Raw genomic sequence first — 22,158 nt, 5'->3', positions numbered from 1 at the left:
TTTACCCCAGGGCCATACGAGAACTGAACACTACCTTTGCACTAGGCAACACCGTTAAAAAATCTTGTACTTAATATAATTGTATTTAATTGTATTTATGTATTTATTTGTTTTTGCATTTATTGCATATATGTTTGTACGCACCGTCAGGATTGGCTATTTTTTAATTTCGTTGTACTCGTTGCAATGACAATAAATGAATATTATTATTATTATATTATTATTAAGTTATACTTTCTTAGCTCAAGGCTGACATCAATACTCTGATGTATTTCTTTGCACGCCATTTTTATTAAATAAGACGTGTATTTGTTCTGCTCCAGCAAGTTGATAGGCATCTCGTTTGTACTAAAAACTCTATTGGTCCATGATAGAAATAGGTTGGACAGTTAACATTTAAATGCTCTTAAAATGCAATGTGTAAAGGCCCTGTCCCAGTTCGGCGACTTTTTAGGCGACTACAGCCGATTAGACTGTCGCCGCACGGTCGTCGGGGTGTCGTGAGTAGTCTCCAAAGAGTCGTAGCGTTTTTCTGGTCATCGCTGGATTTTGTGAAGGTATGAAATTTTTTGGCGACTGTTGGTTTGACGCCAATAAGCGTAGCTTGACGTCTCCTGACGTGGGCGCTGTCGTAGGTTGTCACCAGGTGAAGTAGGTTGTCATCAGGTGATTAAGGTTGTCGCCGGTGCTGACTTCCGCGAATTCCAAGTGTGGACTTGATCTGATCATCCACTGTTGTATGTTCTTATCAACCTTTTAATTTTTTGTTGTTTGTATATCAATAAAGGAAATTCTTGACATTTTGACGGAAAATTGATGTATGAAGTTATTGTATTTCAGAGTAGTTTCTCATGGCATCACTTTCAAATAGTCATGATGCAGAATGATTGGAAACCCTACCATACACCCCTTTTATAGGGAAAGTGGGTGAAACGTGAAGTGTCTTCAATAGTCTTCAGGGTCATAGCTTGTCCTAGCTTGTCGCGGGTGGGCGTAGGTTGACTTCGGTTGTTGTAGGTTGTCGCCTCTGTGGTTGTAGGTTGTCGTAGGTGCAGTCATAGGTGGACATTCTACTTGCGACGATTGGGTCGCCGGTTTTCAGTAGCTTGCTGTAGCTTGACGTTGACTAGGTGGTAGGTTGTTGCAGCTTGTCGTAGACATTGTCGTGGGGGGGTCCAGTCACCGTTTTTTCGGCGACCTGCTACGACTTTGACAGTCGCCTTTAAAAACGCCTAACTGGGACAGGGCCTTAAGTCATCATAACACAGCAACACCAAAGAGTCAGAGAGAAGAATGAATTAGTGTATCCTTGAAAACACTTTGCTCAGCTTCAGTTGGATACATTTCTTGTGGATTCATACATGGCATTCTATCTTTAACCGAGTCAAAACATGTTTCCCCTTTCTCAAATATTTTTCAAGTTAATAAGCAATATTTTATGTTATCAAACAATGCATTCTTATTTCCAATGCGCTGATGATATTTTACAATTCACAAGGACTCCAAATCAATCCAAGTGAATTGGCACCCTGTATGGATGAATAAAAGTTCTATTTTTGCATATTTAAACATTCATTCTCTTTTTGTTTTAGAGTTTTCCAACACAAATTTGGTATAACAAAGAAAGGCAGCATTTTGAAATATTTGACAGTGCTGAGAAAAATCTTTTGAAGCAGCTGAAAGGTTTGGTGCGGGCTTACAAACCTATTGACCCTATCTACAATGTGACAGGCAAACCAAAGCAGCAGGATCCTAAATTTGAAAAGAATATCACTGCTCAGGATAAAAAATTTGATGACAAATTCATTGTGCAGGTTGGTCGATGATCCATGATATAATTATGCTTTTGAATATATCCAGCGACGAGTAAACACAAGAATGACAATATTTGCAGAAATCTCAATTGAAACAAAAATCACTGTAAATGGCCCATATTTTTTTTAAAAATTGATACTGATATAATACATGTTAGACATTTCAACTTTAGCTGTGTAGGAAGGAACTGCAGATGCTGGATTAAATCTAACTTTAGTTGTAGTATATACAGTGCATTCAGAAAGTATTCAGACCCCTTCACCTTTTCCACATTTTGTTACGTTACAGCCTCATTTTTAAATGGATTACATTCTTTTTTTTTAAATCATCGATCTACACACAATATCCCATAATAAAAAAAGTGAAAACAGGTGTTTAGAAATTTTTGCAAAGTAATTAAAAATAAATAACTGAAATATCACATTTACACAAGTATTCAGACCCTTTACTCAGTACTTTGTTGTGGCACCTTTGGCAGCAATTACAGCCTCGTCTTCTTGGGTATGACGCTACAAGCTTGGCACACCTGTATTTGGGTAATTTCTCCCATTCTTCTCCACAGATCCTCTCAAGCTCTGTCAGGTTGGATGGGGAGCATCGATGCACAGTTATTTTCAGGTCCCTCCAGAGATGTTTGATCGGGTTCAAGTCCGGGCTCTTGCTGGGTCACTCAAGGACATTCACAGACTTGTCACGAAGCCACTCCTGTGTTGTCTTGGCTGCGTGCTTAGGGTTCGTTGTCCTGTTGGAAGGGGAACCTCCACCCCAGTCTGAGGTCTAGAACGCTCTGGTGCAGGCTTTCATCGAGGATCTCACTGTACTTTGCTCCGTTCATCTTTCCCTCATTCCTGACTAGTCTCCCAGTTCCTCCCGCTGAAAAACATCCCTACAGCATGATGCTGCCACCACCATGCTTCACCGTAGGTATGGTATTGGCCAGGTGATGAGCGGTGCCTGGTTTCCTCCAGGCATTCAGGCCAAAGAGTTCAATCTTGGTTTCATCAGACCAGAGAATCTTGTTTCTCATGGTCTGAGAGTCCTTTAGGTGCCTTTTGGCAAACTCCAAGCGAGCTGTCATGTGCTTTTTACTGAGGAGTGGCTTCCGTCTACCATAAAGGCCTGATTGATGGAGTGCTGCATATATAGTTGTCCTTCTGGAAGGTTGTCCCATCTGCACAGAGGAACTCTGTGGAGCTCTCTCAGAGTGACGATCGGGTTCGGTCACCTCCCTGACCACGGCCCTTCTCCCCGATTTCTCAGTTTGGCCAGTCGGCCAGCTCTATGAAGAATCCTGGTGGTTCCAAAGTTCTTCCATTTAAGAATGACGGAGGCCACTGTGCTCTTCGGCACCTGCAATGCTGCAGAAATTGTTTTATACACTTCCCCAGATCTGTGTGTCGACGCAATCCTGTCTCGGAGGTTTACGAACAATTCCTTCATCTTCATGGCTTAGTTTTTGCACTTGCATGCACTGTCAACTGTGGGACCTTATATAGACAGGTGTGTGCGTTTCCAAATCATGTCCAATTTAATTTACCACTGGTGGACTCCAATCAAGTTGTAGAAACATCTCAAGTATAGTCAATGGAAACAGGATGAATCTACACTCAATTTTGAGTGTCATAACAAAGGGGCTGAATACTTATGTAAATGTTTCAGTTATTTCTTTTTAATTACTTTGCAAAAAATTCTAAATGCCTGTTTTCGCTTCTTCATTCTGGGGTATTGTGTGCAGATTGATGATAAAAAAAAGAATTTAATCAATTTAAAAATAAGGCTGTAACGTAACAAAATGTGGAAAACGTGAAGGGGTCTGAATACTTTCTGAATGCACTGTAATGTGCACTTTTAATTTGTTCCATTTAGCATAATTGCACCAGTCATAAATCACCTGCCTTGTTCCCATGATGTCTAGATTTTGAATTTCCTAGCTCAACAATAGAGTGTCATTAGTGGAATGCCTTGGCAGATAATGTGAAATTGTGAGCAAGAATTTTGATGGCTTTGTGTGAGTCCTACCGGTTTATTGCATAATTCTGGCAGTGTCCCAGAAAGTGAATTATCCTGGTGTTTTAACTGGTAAATTCAATTAGATAAATTGAATTAAAATTGTTGCCTAGAACTTCTAAGTTCATGCTGCCACTTCTTCACCACCCTGTCCCATTATGTTGGGGTAGCAGACACATCAAACTTCAAAAATCATGTTTCTCGCTTTATTTTGGAGTTCTGAATTTGTGAATAATGAGCACATTTCTGGATCATTCACACAAAGCGTTGGTTAAAGGGTTAAATTCGTAAGTGAGGATTAAAAGATAACTTTCAATATAAAGCTATTTCTAAAATTACTGAAATTGTGTTCAAATGGTGTAAGTTTTTGATTTTTCGTTAGAAGTTGCATAAGGTGCTAACCCACTGGTTGGCGGCTGTAAATGTATTTAAAGCCTATTAAAGGTGTAGGAAAATAACTGCAGTTGCTGGTACAAATGAAGGTATCACAAAATACTGGAGTAACTCAGCAGGTCAGGCAGCATCTCAGGAGAGAATGAATGGGTGACGTTTCGGGTCGAGACCCTTCTTCAGACTGAAGATAAAGCCCATTAAATCTATCGATAACTGAAGATCTTTGCAGTGGTTTAGTGGACATTTCTTCACACCTTCCTTGGGGTTTTAATTAAATCTATTCTTTCATTTGTATGTAACGTGATAATGTGATAAAGAAAATCAATATGTTAACCAACATGTTATGTTTTTCAATTTCAGTGCTTGGATCGGGAGCAGGGTGTTGCATGGATAAAAGGTGAAAGACTCCCAGCATTCCTTAAGAGTGACTGTTATTTTGAGTACAGGTGACTGCTCAAAGAACTTTTGTTTTCTTTATTGTGTTAATATTTAACTTTGTTTCCAACGTGGTAAATATATTGTATATAAACTTGAAGTAATAATACCATAGAATTATTCTAGCCGAGAGGGAAGTCATTCAACCCATCAAGATCATGGTAGCGCCTATTAGCGCATTCCCATCTGTCCCGTTCTCACTCACTTTCCTTGTAGCACAGAAAATTATTATCTTTCAAATGTCCATCCACATCTGGAGCCACTGAAAGGGAGAGGATTGCAGGGCTGGGGCAGGAGATGGGGACAGGACTTGCTGGACCAAATGGCCTCTCCTACCATGCTGTAATTTTTCTATTAATCTGTGAAATTCGATCTGATTATTCTTTATAATTTCAGTTTCTACATGTTTTTTCTACTTGAGTTAGTATTTCAATTACTCAATTACTGTTCCATAAACTTTTTCTTCCTTTTTAAAATATAACAATAATATTTGCTCGCGGACAGGCTGCTGACATTATTCTCTAAACAATTGTATTTGTGTTCAAACGTAATTGTACCTCTGATATTTTTCTAAAAAAGTCTATTTTTTTTCAAGAAAAAAACAAGTGTAATACATTGAAAATGTAATGTTGCATTGAGAATTTGGCCACCTCTGAGAAAGTTTGAGGAAAGTAATCTTTCAGCCTCAAGCAATAGCTTTGCCAGTTTTATTCCTCATACGTATTCTAGCTTCCATATGCTGACAAACAAGACCAGGGATTCAAAGCCATCTCTGCTTTCCTTCAAGTTGCACCTCTGAGGAGAGATGGGGTTATATTTCATTGACCGAGTCTTCAAAACGCAGTATTGTTTGATATCTTGTCACCTCATGTGGTGTGATGTATTTTATTAGATTAAATGTCATTGTTATTTTTACTTGCATTGTAAAAAAAATGATTGTTATACAGTGTGGTATTTACGAAAAAAGAAAATGTGCTTAGTCATATCAACACCAAGGATTGTTTCTGTTATTAATTGCAGACTTGCAAAACTGCTGTCTCAATTGGAATGCAAAACTGGCCCTGGGATGCCACAAGTAGACCAATCGTATGTTCCATGGCATATTAAAAAAGAAGCACCTGCCCCTAAAATTGTAGACAACTCTGAAGACTTGATGAATAAGCTATATATCTGTCTTGGAGAGGTAAAGACTAAACTGATATGACATCAGTGTGCAGAAACACTTATGTCTTCCTCCATTGCTAAGCTTATTGAAACCATAACTGAAATGTAGTACCATTAGCAGAAGAAAAAATGAGAGACACTAATCTAGTGACAAAGAGATGGGGTTATATTTCATTGACCGAGTCTATCAACTGAACAACCAGCATTCTGTAATGTTCTTCCGAGAGAAGTGATTGCACAAAATAGCAAATGATTGTCAAGCCGAGCACTTCAACTCCCCCTCCAATTCCCAGTCTGACCTTTCTGTCATGGGCCTTCTCCAGTGCCATAGTGAGGCCCACCGGAAATTGGAGGAACATCACCTCATATTTCGCCTGGGCAGTTTGCAGCCCAGTGGTATGAACATCGACTTCTCCAACTTTAGATAGTTCCTCTGTCCCTCTCTTCCCCTCCTCCTTCCCAGATCTCCCTCTATCTTCCTGTCTCCACCTATAGTTGTAGTGGAGCATGATCTTATGAAAAATAAACTTTGGACAGCTTTTAGAATTTACTGAGGATATGTTAATAGAGTAGGTTTTAAAAAGTTATTCAATAAAGTACCAAATTAAATGTTGATACATAAAATGAAGATTAATGAATCAGGGGGTTATATGATAATGTAGACAAAAACAAGAATGAAAATTTTGAATGAGTGTGTGTGCAGTTTCTAGTATGACAGGCTGTAAACCAGTGAAGGACTGCAAAGTGCAATGCTTGGGACTCAAATACATATTATGGATAGGTGAAGAAACAGATTAAAAAGTGTCCTGTTTTAAGATAGTGTACAAAATCATGAGAGGAATAGATCGGATAGATGCACAGAGTCTCTTGCCCAGAGTAGGGGAATCGAGGACATAGGTTCAAGGTGAAGGGGAAAAGATTTAATAGGAATCCGAGGGGTAACTTTTTCACATCAAGGGTGGTGGGTGTATGGAACAAGCTGCCAGAGGAGGTTGTTGAGGCTGGGACTATCCCATCGTTTAAGAAACAGTTAGACAAGTACTTGGATAGGACAGGTTTAGAGGGATATGGACCAAGCACAGGCAAGTGGGACTAGTGTAGCTGTGGCATCGTTGGCCAGTGTGGGCAAGTAGGGCCGAAGGGTCTGTTTCCACACAGTATCACTCTATAGCTCTAAGATACCATAAAGGAAAATTGAGCTGTGAGGAGGACATTGTGGTCTCAATGAATATGAACAGTAAAGTTCATATGATAAGAAAGCATCAGATAGACTTTATTATGGGGGAACATTAGGTTGTCCACTGGGAAATGGAGAAACTGAATATCCCTTAATGTGGGTGTTCAGGTAAATTTTACCCCAACTAATTGAATTGGTCTCATCATGATTGTCATGTTTGTCAAGGCACCTTGAATCTTAAACCACATGATAGATCCAAAACTCGTATCTTGTCTAGAACAGCCATGTTTTCAGGAACCGTTGCCAGCTGATGTTAACAGACTGTTAACACAGTTTCAATAGTTACAATGGGATTACTTTACTTTAATAGAAATTCAAGTTGAAATCAGTTTCAGTGGGATTATATATTCATAATAAGCGCAAATTTAAAAAAAATGTCTCCTTAGGCTTCTGTTACCCAAGTTAAAGCATTGTTCACAGAAGCAAATGAAGAAACTACAACGAAGGTGGTTAAATCTGACCGTAGAAGTACAGGTAGAATGAGTTCATCTTTAATTCCTTCAGGACCTTTCAACGCAATTAAACTGAGCATGTCTGGTAAGATACTTGGATCATATTTTACCTTGATTATCATAAGTTTCATGCAAAATGTTCCATGAATATGACTTCATATTAAGAATGGCTTGATATAAAGATACTTAGTTCAAATGCATTATCCAAATAAATTAAAAAATTGGAAAGACTGGGCTTGTATTCACTGGAGTTTAGAAGGATGAGAGGGGATCTTATAGAGACATATACAATTATAAAAGGACTGGACAAGCTCGATGCAGGAAAAAATGTTCCCAATGATGGGGGCACAGAACCAGGGGGCACAGTCTAAGAATAAAGGGGAGGCCATTTAAAACTGACGTGAGAAGAAACTTTTTCACCCAGAGAGTTGTGAATTTGTGGAATTCTCTGCCACAGAAGGCAGTGGAGGTCAATTCACTGGATGAATTTAAAAGAGAGTTAGATAGAGCTCTCGGGGCTAGCGAAATTTAGGGACATGGGGAGAAGGCAGGTACAGGTTAATGATTGTGGATGATCAGCCATGATCACAATGAATGGCGGTGCTGGCTCGAAGGGCCAAATGGCCTCCTCCTGCACCTATTTTCTATGTTTCTATGTTTCTTAAAGCTGCAGTTGTCAAGATATTGCATGATTAAAAAATTGTGGGTATCAAAGACTACTGAGAGTCAGAGATGCAGCTAGAATGAGCCTTTGTTCCATCAGTTCAAACATTCAAAGCACAACTCTGATGAGAGTTTTAGATTGACAACTGACAAACATTAATGAACCATGTTTGAGTATTGCTCATGAACAGGAGGCTGTCTTCGGCCTTTCATGGTATGCATGTCCACAATAAAACTGTAGAAAGCATCATTCTATTACACAATTCAACTTAGTCCAAATGCAAAGATAGGTTAATGAAACCTGAGGATGAAATTGGTCTCTGGTAGAAATGAGGAATTAAATGAAATGAGTATTAACAGCTTGGAATATCCTGGGATTGGTAAGTTGCCCATGTTTGCGCTCTCTCGGCCTATAGGTCTGTACCTGGAGGAGACCTTCCCATAGCAGCTTCCTGACCAAGGTGATGGCTTACCTGATTAACATCCCAGTTGTAAATCCCATAGAAATTGCCTTCATAGCTAGTTAAGGCAAGCCTCCCAGGCTGAAATGGCTGTCAAAGTTGTCGAACAGCTTAAAGATTGTGATTATCTCTGCTATCTGCAAACAAATCAGAAACATGTTTTAATAACATACTAAACTCTAATTAAATATTATTATGTAATAATTTTTTTTTAAACACTTTGAAACACTTATTAAATTTTATTTAAGTTGATTCAATTAATCCAAATATAATGTACATGATCTGAAACTTGCCTCTCTGCTTTGCTGCTTTTCCTCAGTGGTCTTGCATCATCTTGGTCAGTGTGGGCAATTTGAACCGGAGAACCTGTTTCCATGCTGTATGACTTAATGACTGTGGGGTGTTTTGATTGAAACATTTATGAAACGGGGCTTTGCCGGGTGGATTTACTGGGTGGATCAAATGAGGATCTGGGAGAACGAGTAACCAGGTCTCACTGTTTTAAAAAGAGGTCACCCATTTAAGACAAGGAGGTGTATTTTTTTCTCAGAGGGTTATGAGCCCTTGGAATTCTCATCCTCAAAGGATAGTGGAAATGGTATTTTTGAATATTTTCAGCCACAATGGATAGAAGTTTGAAAAGCAAGGGCATGAAAACTTAAAGTGACTTAATGGAACTGTGGAGTTGAAGTTACGGTCAGATCAGCCATTGTAGTGAGTCCACATGAGCGATATTATCCAAAGACTTTATTGTCGATAAAACCCGTGACAAACGCAACGCACTTACTTTTGGACACACACTAACTTCGCTCGCTAATCTAATCTTTAACCCGAGTTTGGCGCCAGGCACTCAAATACCTCGCGCTCCCGCACCTCATGATCCGTAAACCAATCCGAGGGTTCTAGACTACCTGGCCAATCCGTATGTCCCTACATGACCCCCCCCCCAGAACCCTCGAAACCATACCTCCCTGAACGCGTACGGAGGGGGGAAGCCGACACCGCCAATGTGACAGGAGGCGGGGAGGGCGCCGCCGCTAGAGGTGATGGAGGGGCCACGGGAGCGGAGGGTGTAGGTGACGGAGAGCGCTTGATCGGCAACGGCGGCCCGGGCTCAACCATAGGCGGCGGGGGGCCGAGAGGTGGCAAACAGGGCGCCGCTGGCGGGACCAATGGGGCGGCCACAGGCCGGCCCCGGCGCGGAGGCTGAGCCACCGACACGGGCAGGTCCTGGTCCAAATGGGCCGGCTTGAGCCGGGATACCGAAACGAGCTCCTGGCAATTTCCCACCTGCAAGGTGAAGGTGACAGCCCCTCTTTTAAGCACCTGGAACGGGCCCTGATAAACCGGCCGAAGAGGGGGGCGGTGGGAATCTTTCCGAAGGAACACGTAATCGCAGTCCCGCAAGTCCGACGGGACGTGGACTGCCGTGCATCCGTGCCTGGAGGTCGGGGCTGGAGCCAGAGAACCCACCCGCGCCCGGAGGGAACCCAAAACCGACGTGACCGACGGCGGCAAGGCGGGAGCGGAAGGGAGAATTTTATCCGGCACCCGCAGGGGCGACCCGTAAACGAGCTCGGCCGAGGATGTGCCTAGCTCAGCCTTTGGGGCCGTACGAATGCCGAGGAGGACCCAAGGCAGCTGGTCAGCCCAATCGTGGCCGGTCAGGCGAGCACAGAGGGACGCCTTCAGCTGCCGATGGAAGCGCTCAACCATCCCGTTGGCCTGGGGATGATAGGCGGTGGTCTGCTGTAAGCGAGACCCATACAGCTGTGCCAGCGCGGCCCAGAGGGACGAGGTGAACTGGGCCCCCGATCCGTGGTGATGATAGCCGGGACGCCGAAACGGGCCACCCAATGCAACGCCAGGGCCCATGCACAGAAGGCCGCCGAGGTGTCCGACAACAGGAGCGCCTCCGGCCAACGTGTAAACCGATCAACCACCGTCAGCAGATGAGTATAACCCCTAGAATAGGGCAATGGACCCACCAAATCCACATGGATGTGGAAAAAACGGACGGGGGGAACCTCCAATCTCTGGTATGGGGGCTGGACATGGCGATGAACTTTGGAGGTCTGGCACGGAATGCAGGCACGTGCCCAGGCTGCCACCTGCTTCCGCAGGCCTTGCCAGACAAACCGGGCAGCCACCATGGCTGAAGTCGCCCTGATGGACGGATGTGCCAGGCCATGAGTGGCCTCAAAAACCTTACGCCGCAGGGCAGCAGGCACCACCGGGCGAGGGCGTGGAAGGAAAACGTCACACCACAACTTGGTACCTGTGGGGCCACACGCAACCTGTTCCAAACGCAGTCCCGAGGCTGTGGAGGCGTACACCGCGGCAGTTCCTTCCAGGCGCTGAGCCTCCGCTAGCTCCTGGAAATCCACCTGTCCGCCTACCACAGCTATGGAGGGAATGGCCGGCCGGGACAGGGCATCAGCAACAGCAATAAGCCTACCCGCAATATGACGGACATCGGTGGTAAACTCTGAAATCAGGGTGAGGTGCCACTGCTGGCAAGCCGTGCCTGGATCAGAAACCTTAGCAAAAGCGAATGTCAGAGGTTTGTGATCCATGCAGGCCACAAAAGAGCGGCCTTCCAAAAATTAACGGAAGTGGCGGACTGTTAAATAGAGGGGCAGGAGCTCCCTATCAAACGCACTATATTTGAGCTCGGCTCGCGAGAGCTGCCGGCTGAAAAACGCCAGGTGCTGCCAGCGACCTTCGACCTGCTGCTCCTTAACCCCACCCACCGCCACGTCTGGGGCGTCCACCGTCAGAGCTGTGGGGGCGGAGGAGTGCGGGTGCACCAGCATGGTGGCGTTGGCGAGGGCCTGTTTGACCGCGACAAAAGCCGTCTCTGCAGCTGCGGACCATACCAACTCAGCGGGGTTACCCGCGAGGCATTGAAAAAGGGGGCGCATGACCCGAGCTGCTGCAGGCACGAACCGGTGATAAAAGTTCACCATGCCCACGAATTCCTGCAAACCCTTGATGGTCGTAGGGCGTGGAAAAGAGCGGACCGCGTCCACCTTAGCTGACAAAGGAATGGCACCGGCCGGTGTAACCCGGTGACCCAAAACATCTACCGCCGACAGGCCAAATTGGCATTTGGACGGATGGAGAATCAGGCCGTGGTCTTGCAGCCTCTGGAATACAGTGCGGAGGTGGACTACGTGATCCTGGACCGAACGGCTGGCAATCAATATGTCATCGAGGTAAATAAACACGAACGGCAAACCTCAACCCACACGGTCCATCAGACGCTGGAATGCCTGAGCTGCGTTTTTAAGGCCGAAAGGCATGCGCAACCACTCAAACAACCCGAACGGAGTAATGGTAGCCGTCTTTGGAATGTCCGGCGGATGGACCGGGATCTGATGATATCCCCGCACCAAATCGATCTTAGAAAAAATTGTAGCCCCCTCCAGGTTGGCTGAGAAGTCCTGTATGTGCGGAATCGGGTAGCGGTCCGGCCGTGTTGCCGCGTTAAGTCGTCGGAAATCCCCACATGGTCTCCACCCCCCAGATGCTTTGGAAACCATATGCAAGGGGTAGGCCCACGGACTACTCGAAGGCCGAACAATTCCCAGCCTCTCCAAGTTCAGGAACTCCTCTCGAGCCATGGCCAGCTTGTCGGGTGGGAGGCGCCGTGCCCGGGCAAAAACCGGCGGCCCCTCGGTCGGAATGAAATGCACGACCCCATGCTTCTCGGAAGGTGCATCGAACCGCTGAACGAGGAGCTGCGGGAAGTCCGCTAGGACCGCATCGAACTGACCGGGGGCCGTGGTAATGGCCTGGATCGCTGAACTGGGTGGGGCGGCGCTTGGAGGGGCCGCAGGCCCCGTACCTCGGGGCCGTACGCTAGCCGAGGGCTGCAGGCCCCTCCTGCGGACGTCTACGACCAACAAAAACGCCCATAGGAAATCCGCACCCAAAATGGCCTGGCCCACATCCGCAACGATGAAATCCCAACGGTAGGTCCTGGACTCGAAGAACAGGGACATAGCCCTTTTACCGTAAGTGCGGATGGGGCTACCGTTCACCGCAATGAGGGGCGGCCCCTTCCCCCCCGCTTGAACTTCGCAGTCATAGGGGGGCACAATACTCACAACCGCTCCCGTATCCACCAGAAAAACGATCCCGGTCTCTTGGTCCGTCGCATAGAGGCGGCAATTACGGCCAATCGAGACTGCCTCTACATTCGATCGGCCCAGGCATTTCCCGGAAACGAACACGGGGCTCTGCAGCTTCGAGCCTCACTGCCCCACCGCCGATGGAAGAAACACCAGCCGCGCCTATTCGGCCCTGTTGCTCGAGCCCGCGACCAATAAACATGTTCCGCAGCCCCTTCTTGGCTGGCTGACTGCGAAATAGCGGCACATGCGTCGCTCTCTCGGCCGCTCCACCGACTGCCGCTGGGCCTCGAGACCCGATTAACCGAGTCGTCTCGGGTGTGTCGCTCCCTGACGAGCGCGTCGGCTTTCTCGGCGAACGCTACCGGATCTTCAAACGTGACGTCGGCCAACACTAGCCTGACGTCCCGGGGTAGTTTCTCCCGAAAAGCCGCTTCGAAAACCATGCACGGCTGATGGTCGCCCACCAAGGTCAGCATCTCGGTCATCAACTCCGACGGTAGCCGCTGCCCCAGCTCTGGTAAATGGAGGAGCTTCAGAGCCCGCTGGTTCTGGCTCCAGCCAAAAGTCCTCAGTAGGAGCCTCTTGAGCCCCACGTACTGCTCCGTTTGGGGTGGACTGGTCAGGTATTGACTGACCCGCGCAGCCACCTCCGACTGCAGACAGCTCACCAGGTGGTGGAACTTCTCCTGGTCTTTCTCCACCCTTTTAAGATGGAACTGAGATTCCGCCTGCACAAACCACAGGTGCAGCTGATGGGCCCAGAACGGCGGTAGATGAATCTCGCCCGCGCTCGCTCCCACCTGCGACATGCTGCTGCTTCAATTCCTACGTTCGAGGTCACCAATGTAGTGAGTCAAAACGAGCGATATTATCCAAAGACTTTATTGTCGATAAAACCCGTGACAAACGCAAAGCACTTACTTTTGGACACACACTAACTTCGCTCGCTAATCTAATCTCTAACCCGAGTTTGGCGCCAGACACTCAAATACCTCGCGCTCCCGCACCACGTGATCCGTAAACCAATCCGAGGGTTCTAGACCACCTGGCCAATCCGTATGTCCCTACACCATGATCTTATTACTAGTGCTTAGTGGTCTACCTCCGCTCCTAATTTTGTTTGTTCCAGTATTATACTGCCCAGTTGAGAGGAGAATGGTTCAATATCATAACTGCCATAATTCTTTATCCTTTATCTAAAAATTATTTTTTTGTAATTTAAATTGCTCTAGGTTGTTCGCTATTGGAAGATATGATGGTCAGTATTGAATCTAGAAAGCTGCCAATTAGATCCCAAAGTGTCAGACATCAATCAAGAAAATTATATGTAGACAGTGATCCTGGTAGATGCATTAGCGAATTTATTAGACCAAAAGTTGTGGATAATGAAATATTTGAATTTGTGCCTGAATACCCTTTGCAGACACCAGGAACAATTTTTCTTAAAGTGCAGTCAGAGATGGAAGCTGAGCACAACATAGAAGAAGAAGAACAACCCAGCACCATTGATGAAACAAAGACCCATGAAGATAAGGCTAGGACAGATGATAACACAACAGTCCAGAATTCAGAGAACGATCAACCTTCTATTTTGAATGAAACAGAACCTGACACAAAGAGTACCACAAAGCCCAATGGTAGTATTGCAGCAGAGGTGATTGTTTCAGAATTACCCCAAATAAATGGCAAGAGCTCAATTGCAGCGAATGATAATGAAAAGGGTCAAGGTTTGGCAGAGAACCTGACTGAGGAAATTATAGAATCTGATTCTTCCAGCGAAGAGGATAACAGAGACTTCTTCTATGTAACACCAAGCCACAGCTCCAGTTTCAAGAACAGAAAGGGCATTGAAAAATTCAAGAAGTTTATTCTTGGAACAGCTGGTGAGAAATACTGGTGGTTGTGGTTGGATATTGATCGATTAAAGGTTATCACTGATGATAATAAGAGACAAAGGTGAGACAACATTTTATTTCCCAAATATAGAGAAGAAATTAGAAAGATTTTTTTAAAAACCCATAAAATGCCTGTGTCACATATCAGTTGTTTCATTCAGTGTCAACCAGGCTGAATGTGTGGAGTGGACAAGTTGAAAGTGAAAAGGAAAATAGGCAGGAAAAGAGAGTAGAGGAGAAGAGAATGCCAGTTAAAATATACAGGATCCTGAAAGACTTTGAGAGTAGGAGAATGGTGAGAGGAGTGCTGCAATTGATTATTGTTGAAGAACGTGATTGATGCAGAGGGGCAAAGTTCCAGCTGGAATACTAAATGATTGCTTTTTAAAGGCTAGGACAAATAATAACACAATAGTCCAGCATTCAGAGAATGATCAACCTTCTATTCCCACACTCAAGAGTACCACAGAAACTAAAGCTAGTATTGCAGCACAGCTGAATGTTTCAAAATCTCCTCAAGTAAATGTTGATAGCTCAATTGCAGTGAATGATAATAATAATAATAATAATAAAGGGATAATGTAAAGGGAGGGTCTTTAACAAGGAAGAGGATACTGCTAATAACTCTGTAGATGTAGAATATGGATTTGTGGGGTGTTGCATTGAGGTTGAAGCTGTTGCAGGACTGTTATTAAGAAGGTTGTCTACATTAAAACCAAATACATCTGATGAGAATAGGGTACACTGCAGATTATTGAGCAACGTGCAGATTACAGAAGGGATGGGAATATTCTTCTAATTCACCATAATTAGAAGGAATGTGTCAGTTGTAAATGTTGCATCCTTGCTCACAAAGGGGTGTAAGGCCACCACAAGCTAGTCAGTTTAAGCTTTCTGCTGTGAAGCCTTTAGAAACTATTGGGGGGGGGGAATAAATGGAAATTTTGAGAATTTTGAATGAATAGTCAGCATGGATACATTACAGACAAATCATGTTTGACTAGCCTGATTGAATTTCTTGATGAGGTAACAGAAAAGATTGATCGGTGAAATGTACAAATGGCTGTCTGCATGGATTTCAGAAGTATGTGAAAGTGTCCCATATTAAAGTCATGGTACATAGTCATGGTAACTGTTTCTCACAATGGATGAGGGTGATAGTATTGTGCTCCAGGCTAATGTCAGATCATTTCTTTTTCTGACATATATTAAAGACTTGGTTATAGTGCAAACACTGACATTAAAAAAAATTGCACTTGATTCCAATTTGGAGCTGTGGTAAACACTGATGAGGATAATAATAAAATATAAGAGGACTAAGCTGGCAGATTACTTAGGTAAGACTCAGATAACAATTGATACAAAGAAATAGGAAGTGATATATTTTGGCAGAAAGAACATGCCGAGATATTTGTCGATGAAATGTCATAATTCTAAAGTGGATATAGGAATCGCTTAAATCTTCAAAAGCAGCAAACATGTTGAGAGAGAGGTTAGTAAAGTAAATGGGATTGAGGGATTAAAAAACAGAGGTACAATGTACTAAAAGCAGATTATATCAAACCTTTATAAATCACCGTGTTCGCTGTGGAACCGGTAACCACAGTTCTTGGGGCTAGCGACCACATGTCTACTAGCTTTAAAATAGTTAGTAGATTAATTAAAATTCTGAATTGGGCAAGACCAACTTTGATAGTATTGAACAGAAACTTCCTCAAGTTGATTGGAGCAGGTTGTTTGCGGGCAAAGGAACGCCCTGAAAGTGGAATGCTTTTAAAAGTGTTCAGTTTAAAAGTTTTCAAGAGTTCAGAGCTTGCATGTTCCTGTTGGAGCTAAGGGCAAGGCAGGTGGGAGGAAGAAAGCCTAGATGACAAGGGAAATTGAGACTCTGGTCAGGAAATAGTAGGAGGCGTGGGGCAGTATAGGCAGCTGAGATCGTCTATCCCGGGCGGAGTTTTGGAAACTGTGGAGCATACTTAAGAAGGAAATCACAAGGGCAAAAAGGAGGGCAGGAAATAGCACTGGCAGATTAAATTAAGGAAAATTCAAAGAGGTTTTATATACATTTATGGAAAGAGAATAACAAGAGAGAGAGAATAGCGCCCCTCAGAAATCAAAGCCGACATTTCTGTGTGGAATCCCAAGAGATAGGCAAAATCCTCAATGAGCGTTTCTCCTTTGTTTTTACCGCGAAGAACGACTTGAAGACTGGGGAACTTGGAACAATTAATGGAGATGTCTTGATGATAGTCCATATTATGATCAAGAAGGTGCTGGATGTCCGAAGGCATATGAAGGTGGATAAATCTCTCGAGCCTAATCAAATATATCTAAGGATACTGTGGGAGGCTAGAGAGGAAATTGCAGGAACCCTGGCTGAGATTTATGAATTATCATTTTCATGGGTGAGGTTCCAGAAGAATGGAGGGTGGCTATTATGGTACCTCTATTAAATAAGGACTGCAAGGAAAAGCCAGGGACCTATAGACCAGTGAGCCTAACATCAACCATGAATCCACAATTTACTTGCACTACTTCCTATTCAATCTATGGCCTCCTCTAATTAGTAAAAGCAAATCAGATTAGGCGATTGCTTTATAGAAAACACTGAATTTCAGTCCACAAATGTGATCCTAAGATTCTAAGATCCTAAGTTCTAACATAGAACTCATGTTACCGGGTGATTGTTAATCGGAGCGGATTTGGTAGGCCAAAGGGTATGTTTCCACACTGTATCTCCAAACCAATGAAATGTCATTGAAAACATGAAAACATTATCTCTGACTTTCACTCCACAGATGCTGCCTGACCTCCTGGGTACTTACAGCATTTTATGTTTTTGTTTCAGCTTTGTAGCATCTTCATTTTTATTCATTCAAACATTCTTGACGTGGCAGGATTGTAGACGGTAGAATTTTAGTCTGATCCAATGTTTGTGGGATGGCTTACTTTTATCGATTGCCCACATTTCTTTTAGCTTGCATGTAGTCCTCTGTTGCAGCTTTGCCAGATTGGGACATAGGTGTTTCGAGGCATGCCCTTCTGCACTCATCACCCCATCCATGGAATTCAGGACAGTTTTGGGGAGTCCCGGGGATACGTCTTGCTACTTGTCACCAATTGGATCATTCCCTCTGGCGGCTTTGTCCTGCTTTCAGAAAAGGACATGCCCAGTGATTATGTCGGAGAGGTCTGGCACATCAGCTGCAAGGTATGATACTGTGAGGACAGTCTGTGATACACTAGTCCCAAATTAGATACTCCAAATTCAGTGCCTTGGTTGATACCAGGTGGTCCATCCAGTTTTACGCTAATTCTCAACTGAATGACCATTTGAAAGAGCTGTTCACTGTTAACCGTAGTGTTCAAGGGGCATTTAGATGGGCACGTGGATGTGCAGGCAGGTGAGATTAGTTTAGCTTGGCATTATGTTTGACACAGGCATTGTGGGCCAAAGGGTCTATACCTGAGCTGTACTTTTCTATGTTTGTAGTCACATAGAAATCCAATCATGAATGCCATATTTACTCACTTGAAGCACAGTGTGGGTTTTTGCAGCAGTTTGATAATTGCATTGCTTTCATTGACCTCACCAAGGCGTTTGACTTTGTCAGCAGAGATGGCCTATTCAAGGCTCTCCCAAAGATCGGCTGCCCACCAAAACTGCAGAGCACGATAGAATCCTTCCACATCAACACGAAGGGGACAGTGCAGTTCAATGGCAGTTTCTCGGAGCCCTTCGACATCTGCAGTGGCGTCAAACAAGGTTGTGTCCTCGCTTCCACACTCTTTGGGATTTTCTTCGCTCTGCTACTGAAACGTGCCTTCAGCACCGCAACAGAGGGGATCTACCTGCGTACTAGATCAGACGGCAAGCACTTCAACCTCACCTGCCTCCGAGCCAAGACAAAAGTACGTGGCTCTCATCAGAGACATGTTGTTCGCCGATGACGCAGCAGTTGTGTCCCACACCCAGCAGGAACTACTGTCATTCCTGGCGCTTCTATCGGGCTTGCAAGGACTTGGGCTGACCATCAGCCTGAAGAAGACGAGCGTCCTGGGACAGGATACAGAGGCACCGCCTGTCATCACCATCGACGACTACGAACTCGATGCCGTCCATCAGTTCACGTACCTCGGCTCCAACATCACCGACAACCTCTCCTTGGACACAGAGATTAACAAGAGGATCGGGAAGGCAGCTTACAACTCTCGCTCGCCTCACAACTCGAGTGTGGACAAATCCAAAGCTGACAGTGAAGACAAAGATAACAGTCTACAATGCCTGTGTCAACAGCACGCTGCTGTACGGCAGTGAGACATGGACTATGGTTTCATTTCAAGCGGAAGTGGCGGCGCCTAACGGCAGCGGCTCGCTAGCAGTCTTCGTCTTTTTTCCTTTTTTCCTTTTTTTTTGTTGTGTGTCGGTGTTGGGATGGTTTTTGTATTTTTTTTGGTTGTGTATGTGTGGGGGGTGATGGTGTGGGTGGGGGGTGGCGGGGGGAACTTTTCTCTTCCTCACGGTGCGGGGACTGTGCGGGTCGGTCGGGGACGAGCTGTCTGTCCGTGGGCGTGGGGGAGAGAGTGGAAGTTTTGTTGCCTCCATCACAGTGAGGGGGTGTTTGGAGTCACTGTGATGGACGTTTGTGTTGGGGCTATGTGTCTTGTGTTCTTTTTTTCTATGACTGCTATGTAGTTTCATTCGGTACTTCGGTACCGAACGACAAATAAAGCTCTGTTATATACTGTTATATACTACATATGCCAGACTGGAGAGAAGACTCAACACCTTCCACCTTAGAAGCATCCACCGTATCCTGGGTATATCCTGGAAAGACAGAGTGTCCAACGTCGAGATTCTGTCTCGAGCTGGCCTTCCGAGTATGTACACTCTACTCAGGCAGCGCAGGCTGCAGTGGCTGGGCCATGTCCACCGCATGGAGGATGGCCGTATTCCAAATGACATCCTCTATGGAGAGCTAACATATCTGGGAGGAGAACCATCGGCCGCCCCCAGCTACGTTACAAGGATGTCTGCAAGAGAGATTTGAAGGTGCTCGACATCGATGTGGAGTCCTGGGAGAGCCTTGCAGCTGACCGTACGAGATGGAGAGGTACCCTGAACCAACATCTCAAAACGGGGGAAGAGAAACTGATGAATGCAGCGGCAGAAAAGCGGGCACGCAGAAAGGAGCGCAGCAACTTCAACAAACCAGAGTCCACACACAAATGTGACCTTTGCGACAGAGACTGTCACTCCCGCATTGGTCTCTTCAGCCACAAGCGACGCTGCTCTAGCCGAGGTGTGGAGCAAGCAGCCAACTAGGATGCGTCACCCATGGTCAGCCATGACCGAGGGGGCCTAAGAAGAAGAAGAAGATCATTCCATAGTCACCAATACCGCTAGCACTTTATTCTTAGAATTATATATAATTTACCGAACAATTTAAATTCCACAGCTGCAATGGTGAGATTTTATTTTACATTTTTGCATTATGTGTCTGACAATGGTAGCACTGCACCATCATTCCCAGTAATTTTTTAACTGATTTTCCCAATCTATTTCTAATAAAACTAAATTGACTGAAAGATGTACATATTTAATGTTTGATTATGATCCATTGTTTTTCTGAACCTGTGCACTTGCACTCCTTGCACTGATGTTTATCCATCTTTTGTATTTGCTATTTGTTGAAATTGTTCTCTGTTATTTTTAGATGCTCTGTTTTCTCTGTACAAAGTACTGACCTTTATTTGTTCTTTGTTTGAAAGATATCTGAACATAATACAGAATCGATATTTGTTTAGTAATGGGGAATACTACATAAACGCAGAAGCACGAGCAAGGCTGGGCCTCTCATTTATATCACAATGGTCTGTGGAAAAATTGTATCACATTCAGAACGATATAGCGGAGCCACTGCTTTTATATTGGTGAGCCCAAGCACTCTAAAGTATGTTGCTCAGGCAAAATAAAAATGGTGTGAATTGTTAACATGTCAACTGAGAATCATAATGAAGAAACTGGGTTATGAAGTACGTTATCACAATAACGCACACGAGCGCGCCCCCTGTCTGCAAACCCTGGCTAAATCACCCGTGTCCATCCACACCATACAAAGCAACATGAAGCTCACTCTGTTCAATATCCGGTCCCTCAACAATAAAAGCCACATTCTGAATGACTTCATCCTGGAAAATAAACTGGACTTCCTCTGTCTGACTGAAACCTGGCAACAACCTCTGGACTACCTCCCACTCAACCTCACTACACCCAACGGATACTCCTACATCAATAAACCACGCTCGGAGGGCCGAGGTGGTGGGATTGCCGTAATTCACCGACAGGACTTCAAGATCAGCCTCATCTCCATCTCATCTGCTCCTTCATTTGTACACCTGGCTTTCAAACTCTCTGGCCACACACAATTAGTCATGGCAGTTGTCTACCGCCCTCCCAAACCACACCCATCATTCCTTTCTGATTTCTCTGACTTTCTGACCCAGTTCTGTTCTCTCTCCCCCTCAATCCTCCTCCTCGGTGATTTCAACATCCAAATGGACTCCACTGACTCCACAATAACCGCTGACTTCACTGAAATACTCAACTGCTTTAACCTCACTCAACACGTCAATTTTCCCACCCATAACCGTGGGCACATTCTGGACCTTGTCTGCTCCACTGGACTAAATCTACATCACCTCTCTGGCTCCAACCCCACCCTCTCTGATCACTTAGCCATCACCATGTCCGTCAACATTCCCACCCCAGCTCCAAGGCAAAAACGCAAAATCAACTTCCGTAAGCTGAACTCTGTTTCACCTACCTCGCTCTCATCCTCCCTCTCTGAAATAATGTCCGCCTCTCCCTTCGTTGACCTCCACAGCCCCTCTGACCTCACTGACTACTACAACCACACTCTCTCCTCCTGCCTCGACCAGCTTGCACCTATAAAAACCAAAACAGTTTCCTTCACCCACTCTGCTCCCTGGTTTACCCCCGAACTCCGCATGATGAAAACTCATGCCCGCCAACTTGAAAGACTCCGCAACAAAACAGGTCTCACAATTCACTCCCAAGCCTACAAAGACCACCTGCAGCACTACAAAGATGCCCTCTCCCGCGCCCACTCCACCTACTACTCTCAAATAATTCACTGGCTCCGGAAACCCAAAAGCACTCTTCTCTACAATAAACAAACTCCTCAGCCCCCTGGACACCATCTCCCAATCATTCACAGTTGACAAATGCACCACTTTCCTTTCATTCTTCTAAAGCAAAATAGACAGCATCTACAGCACCTTAACCACCAACGCACCTGCTCCCCCTCAAACCACCTGCCCCCCCTTATCCTGTCAACCCCTGCCTCAGTTCTCCCCAGTCTCCACCACCGACCTCTCTGACCTCTTCACAGGAATAAAAACTGCCACCTGCTCTCTGGACCCCATCCCCTCCAGCTTAGTCAAGGCCTGCCCTACTGCTCTCTCTCCAGTTAT

General features: G+C 45.0%; 1 protein-coding gene across 1 annotated transcript in view; it reads left to right on the top strand.

Moving 5' to 3' along the window:
* LOC144593027 (regulator of G-protein signaling 22-like) overlaps positions 1-22,158 on the top strand; it is a 69,606-nt gene that overhangs the window by 5,710 nt on the left and 41,738 nt on the right. Inside the window, exons 4-9 of the mRNA XM_078398441.1 lie at positions 1,593-1,814; positions 4,576-4,661; positions 5,671-5,736; positions 7,438-7,525; positions 14,190-14,722; positions 20,434-20,595. Of these exons, the coding sequence (XP_078254567.1) occupies positions 1,593-1,814; positions 4,576-4,661; positions 5,671-5,736; positions 7,438-7,525; positions 14,190-14,722; positions 20,434-20,595 (1,157 nt within the window). The remainder of the gene's footprint in view (positions 1-1,592; positions 1,815-4,575; positions 4,662-5,670; positions 5,737-7,437; positions 7,526-14,189; positions 14,723-20,433; positions 20,596-22,158) is intronic.

The sequence above is a fragment of the Rhinoraja longicauda genome, chromosome 4 (genome assembly GCF_053455715.1).
Source record: "Rhinoraja longicauda isolate Sanriku21f chromosome 4, sRhiLon1.1, whole genome shotgun sequence".
Taxonomy (NCBI): domain Eukaryota; kingdom Metazoa; phylum Chordata; class Chondrichthyes; order Rajiformes; family Arhynchobatidae; genus Rhinoraja; species Rhinoraja longicauda.
Note: the sequence above shows the minus strand (reverse complement) of the source record. Positions and strands in the feature narration are given on the sequence as shown.